The sequence below is a fragment of the Vigna radiata genome, chromosome 8 (genome assembly GCF_000741045.1).
Source record: "Vigna radiata var. radiata cultivar VC1973A chromosome 8, Vradiata_ver6, whole genome shotgun sequence".
NCBI lineage: Eukaryota > Viridiplantae > Streptophyta > Magnoliopsida > Fabales > Fabaceae > Vigna > Vigna radiata.
Window position 1 is genome coordinate 21,293,983 of NC_028358.1, and position 6,345 is coordinate 21,300,327.

Genomic DNA, 6,345 nt, shown 5'->3' on the forward strand with positions numbered 1-6,345 from the left:
TCTATAAACACACCTAACTATGCATAAATAATTAAGACGTTATGTTACTTTTTTTATATTTAATTACTGTGTTGTCTACACTATACCATCATTACTAGAGAAATATTATTAAACTTATTTGGTTTATGGCTAACAATGAAATAATTTAGATTGACGTGAACATTTGTTTAAGTAATATAAAAATTAAAATTTCAATCTTTGCATAATGGCAGTCTATTATAAAACAACTTAAATAATCATCTTAAAATGAAAGGAGTAATATGTTAATGGTGAAAAGTAGAATTGAGATAAAGTATAATAAGTTTAGAGTGCATTTCCATGTAGTAAAAGATAGTGGGATGATTAACTGTAATTTACAGTCTGGTAAATTGAAATAGTAATTTAATGAGGGTTTCTCTCTTCCTCATTCTACATTCCTCTCTGGTCCACCACATACTAAAAATGCCATTCAACGAATTTCAAAATTCGTTAAAATTTTCGAAAATTTCTTAAATGAATTTTGAACCGTTTTTATAAAATTCTTTAATGAATTTTGATATTCATTGAAGAAAAATTTCTTCAACAGATTTTGACATTTATCTGACATTTATCGAAGGATTTTTCAAAAAACAAATTTCGAAATTCATTAAAAGATTAAAAAATCTTCCAAGGATTTTTTCTTCAACAAATTTTGAAATTTATTGAAGAAAAAAAGTGAGAAAATAAGTGAGAGTTAAAATTTTTTAAAATATAAAGGATAGTTTTGAAATTTTAAAAAAATATGGTGGTGCAAGGAGTAATGTGGAGGTGGTGTAGGGAGTAATCCTCTAATTTAACACAGGTGTAGTACTCCTTTTATAATCCATACTTAACCTATACTTTATTTACATATGAAAGTGACTATTGTGCTCATAGTGCTTGATCTGCTGGCCTAGCAACAGATTGCCATCCAGTGCAGTGATGAAGAATGTGTTTAAGATCCTCTGTGGGAGCTTCCACTGTCCATGAGGGATAGTATTCACTGGGGTGAAACATGTTGCATCTTCCATTCTCAGTCATTAACCCTGGTTCAGCACCATTTAAGAACAAGTCTCCCTCAGACCTTATGTAGCCACTTGTTCCCACTTCCTTGTCTGCTGCCTGCAGTGGTGCTTCCAAATAAGTGTTAAAGAACCAGCACAAATATTTTTCAGATATCTTAAATAATCAAATGTCATATAGCATAAGAAGTTGCAGACTGCGTATTCTTTTATTTCAAATATGACAAAAAACTGTTAAGCTCTCTGCCTGTGAAGTTGGTATTTAGAAACATGTCAGAGCTTAGCAGAAATTATCCCAGAACAAAACTGCTATTGTAATGGCTAGTTTGATTTGATAGTGAACAATGCTATGTATGGAGGGACCAGGTGAAATGCAAAATGTATTGGCATATGACTAAGGAGTTCTGAAAATTGGTATGAGAAATCGATGGGGGGATTATGTTGAAATAACTACCGTAGCAGTTCTAGAAGGAATTTGACATACACTGATAAGTGAAACTATCGTCAAAGAATACATTTCCTGAAATAGATTGAGTCTAACGAAGCAGGGGTTCTTAATAACATTGCATTTGCTATTTGTAATATTTTTATAGGCAAAAACTTAAAGCAGGAAATGAAGAATGGTGGAAATGTAGCAATTATGACATACAAATTGTGTCAGAAACAATATAGAAAAGAAAAAATGGTGCAACTTAGTACAATTATGGTGTTGGAAAATCAGAGTGAAGAATCAACGAGAGATCTTCAACTATGGACTATAAAGTTAACATAGATTTTGTGGGTCTTTCTCACTTATGGTTCAACTTGTCCATTTCTATATAATGAAAGACTTCAAATCACACTCTTAAACTCCAACCATTTTCTTCTAGAGTCTGAGTTTCTTCCATTTATTGTGTTTTCTCTAGAACAAAACATTTCTTATTCACAAGTATATTAACAGCGACCCTTGCCAATGGAACACCTTGTATTGAACCCTTGTCATGACACTGTAAGTGTTCTTGAAGCTGCGAGAGTTAATAGGTATCATCAATGTTTTTCAGTTTAAGTTCTTCTGTTTTAGGGAAGTGATAATAACTGTAACGATTTATGTTTTTCAGTTTAGACCAATATACCATGATACTGGGACATGTATGCTGTTGTTTTATATTCCTATTGGTTGTAAGGCTATTTTAAATAGTCAAGTTCGCTTTCTCAGTTCAATGAAAACGCTCCACAGTTCACCCGTGTAAATTATACTTTGAATCTTAAAACTTTCCTAGTTCTAACATCTTGTACTACTACCCACGACTTGTGTCAGAGGAAAAAATACTAGCATATCAAGCAAGTCAAAATAATCTTTAAAATTATCGGATGCAAACCAACTTAAAATCAAGTGATCAATTCCATGAACTAGTTTTTCACACTTCATTACCATTTTCAGAAGATCGATTGAACATTGAACTGAAAATATGCGGTTTCCAATTGAAGTCAAGAAAAAATGACTTGACACTAAAAAAGGAACTAGACAAACCTTCTCGGTAAGGTACTTAAAGGCCACCTTCTTCTGTCCAGCTTCATAGATATTATGCTGCGAGAATATCTGGCATGAACATACAGCACAAATGACAACAATTTCGTGTATCATTCACATATCAAATCGGACCAATTCCATTCCAACAAAAAACAAATAAACAAAAGAAATCACCTGGGCTTCCACACTAGCACACACAGCATATATGCCCCAGTTTCTGATATAATTATTATAGAGATGCACTTTCGCAAACCTAACACGAGGGTGCCTCTGTCGCGTCCCATTGAAAAAACAATGGTGTATAGTGACCCTCATACACCTATCGTTAACATGCGATGGATCAGCCCCAATAAGCATGGTTTTATCATGCTGAGAGAAGTGACACCTGCACAGAATGGAGTAGTACTTCTTCAATAAGTGAAACAATACCATCTCTTGTAATGAAAATGCAAACTAACTAGTTTTCGTAAGTTACTGAGAAATTAAAATGAAATTTTTTCATTGGGAATGTACTAAGAGTTTCCAGTTGTTCGATTATTTTGCTAGTGTCCTCAGCAAAACCAAAGCAGAAAATATACATAAGAAAACAAGACTTTTTATGGTACCTTGAGATAGTAATGTCTGTGCTTTCACGTGTGATGTCTATAAGTCCGTCATCATAATCAGCGAGCGAGCAACGATCAATCCATATGTGTTTGGATTTAGGTTTGATCTGAATGGCGTCAACATCATGCCCTTTGCCTCCTTCGAACTCCAAATTGCAGATTATGACGTGTTCGCATTCCTTCAGGCGTAACCCATGTCCGGTAAGTTTAATCCTCTGGCCACGACCATCGATGGTCTTGTGAGACGACACGTTCAGGTACGAGGAGAGATTAATGGTGCCGGACACCTCAAACACAATCCACAATGGTTCTTTTCCGCGACACGCCTCACGCAGCGACCCCGGTCCATCATCTGCAGGTATAGCAATACTAAATTTAAACCTAACCGATGAAAGAATGACTAAAAGGGGATTGGGGAAAAAGGTGATGAATAGGTGAACCTGCGAGCGACGTGACGCGGTGAAGGGGGCCGTGGAGGCCGCCAACAGCGAAACGGCCGAAGCCCTCGGCTTGGGCGGCGAGGGCGCGGAGGGTGGTGTCGACGTGGGTGTAAGGAAGAGAGAGCATGTTGGAATTAGCTATGGTTGGTGGTGGGGTTGAGAATGGTGGAGGGTGATCGTATATATGGGGCGGAGGAACGGAGTTGGGGCGTTTGCGATGGCGGTGTCCATGGGCGTTACCCATTTTGGGTGCAAAACGCTTTAAGTTACTATCTTCAGTTCAGTCAGTTCTGTTGGGTAATTGAAAGACAGACTCCAAACTGAAAACTTTACTACTTTTGGGGTTCGTAACCATTATTTTCTTTCTTCTTTTTGCTCTAACCCGCTACCCACATTTGTTACAAGTAACAAGGGAACGGCACAGCCAGAACATTGCTGTTACTTTTTAGAAAAAGGGATGGAGTTATTATTGTTACTTCAAGCACAATATTGTTACAGTAAGGAAAGGGACAAATGAGAGAGAATAATACAAGTAAAAGAAGAGAATACATTCGAGGAATAAAATGTCTAAACTTCCTATATTTTTATACTAGTACTTATTTTTAAAATAAATAATTGGATAGATATATTTTGATATACTAGGCTATACTATTGACAAATGTTAAACATTGCATGGTTATGCGACTGATGCTTAGCCAAAATGTAAGTCATCGGCTCCTGTGACAGAATTGGACAAGTTTCAGACTTAAAAATGTGAACCAGAATGTTGACTCTATTGGTTGTCTTACTGTAGCTCAATGTGTGCAGTTGTTTTGAAATTAAACGACCAGTGCAAAAACCAAGGTAATTCTGAATTTGAGCCTTAGCTTTACCACCATGGTAAACTACAACGGCAGAAGAATAACAAGCAATGAAGGCCAATTAGAGTTCAAGGTTCTCTGCCTCACCACCCAATAAACACATAATAGTGTGTGATGGACCTAAAATTAAATACAAGAGAGATGGACTTTCCAACAGTTGCCTACTCTAAAATGGTTTCACATTGGAAATTCACTTATTGGGAATTCACTTCTCTTCAAGCTAGATGGTTCCAAGCATATAAATGAGTCTAATGTGACAAGTGGTGCACAAAAGTAATGGAGAAATGGTGTGGAATGACTCACTTTTAGTGTGTTTGAGGTAATGAGAAATTGATGTTTGAATTAATGCTCTTAGGAGAAGTTGGATCAACTCAAGAGAAAGAATGACCGAAGAAAACCTATAAACAATATTCTAGTCTTTGGTGATCTAAGAGAGTAATATGACATAAATTTGACACTATAACAATATTCAATTCAAAGGTGATTTTTACATAGAGAAGACAACTTTATTTAAAGGTGTCTCATAAATGAAGAAGCACAAACTCTAATTAGCTTGGAGACAAAATTAAAGTCCTCTTCATTAGAGGATGGACATAGGATCAGTAATAATTTTCATTAGGAAATGGATACATGACCACTAATAATCTACATTAGGAGAATGAAACTTGACTCTTATTCTCCTAAAGGTGAAACACCAAGAGGCCCTCATTCTTAGAGAACAGGGATCTTATGCGCATGTTGACTTTAAGGTAAAATACAATATGTGCTCCTTATAGGTAATCTCTTCTTGGTCGAAAACCCTACACTACATGATCCATGATATAAGCTCGAAATGGAAATCCTAAACTACTTGGCCCATTATGCAAAACCTAAAACAAACGTAGTCTACTAATTGCACTCTAATGTGGCCCAAGAGAATAAGACTTTGAGCTCACCTTCCACAGATGACAACAATTCTCCTTGAATATGCTTGGACATGCTTATTGTGATTGATCATTGTTAAGACAAGACAGTCTACAAGGCTGAACTATATAAATGTCCTCATATGTTTTGAAGTTTAACAAGCTGTAATAACCAAAATGAGCATATGACAGAGAATTATCATTACAAAAGCAATACAACTACAATACAAGTGGTTTATGAAAAAACTTTGTGAAATCTAAACATCTTGAGAAAAGCTTTAGTAAATACACAATACATGAACAAACACACCACTAAAGAGTCTTGCTGAATGCAACTAGTGCTATACATTGCTAAGCGATGATCAAACAAACTCTCAACATGTCTTGAGATAAAAGTGTCTAAAGATGTTTTTGGAAAGTGCGCTAAAAGTCTTAAACGAAATACAAAAATATGTGTTGAAAGACACCTTGTTTTTCAAAATAAACAGAGATAACTTAAAAAAGCATTTACATAGGTTAGACAATATCATGTGCCAAACAATCTCCTTCGTCAAACAATGAAGTCTTCATCAACTACTTGATATCTTAGTGAAAAGCTTAAATGATCAAATCCTACCTGAACGGTAAAAAATGTGAAAAGAACTTTGTTGTTATGAACATGCTTTAAATGCCACTAAATGCACAATGTTTAAAAACAACAAAAGTGATAAAAAATTGACATATATGCTTGCATGCATATCTACTATAGTTTGTACAAATTACGTATGTCAAGCATCCATTTGCTTCACATACAAATCAGAAGTGGACGTTAGAGAAAAAGAAGACATTCACGGAATGTTCTCTCTATCAAAAGTTGTGCCAGAAAGTTTGTACAACCTACTTTTGATAAAGAACTGAAAAAACATGCCTGCTCTAACAAGTTGACTTTAACTAACGGTTACTACTTATGACAAGGCTAAGAAGATTCGAAGATCAAAGCAAAAAAATATCTAACAGACATTTTCTTGAA

At 35.4% G+C, this 6,345-nt stretch overlaps 1 protein-coding gene across 1 annotated transcript; it reads right to left on the reverse strand.

Moving 5' to 3' along the window:
• Positions 1 to 288: 288 nt before the first annotated feature.
• LOC106769806 (probable pectate lyase 4) lies at positions 289 to 4,092 on the reverse strand. The gene is made up of 5 exons (XM_014655572.2): positions 3,575 to 4,092; positions 3,135 to 3,486; positions 2,704 to 2,914; positions 2,530 to 2,598; positions 289 to 1,119 (listed from the first exon to the last, which is right to left on the reverse strand). Exons 1-5 carry the CDS (start codon positions 3,816 to 3,818, stop codon positions 889 to 891), a joined length of 1,107 nt encoding a protein of 368 aa, XP_014511058.1. The 5' UTR covers positions 3,819 to 4,092; the 3' UTR covers positions 289 to 888.
• Positions 4,093 to 6,345: the final 2,253 nt, after the last annotated feature.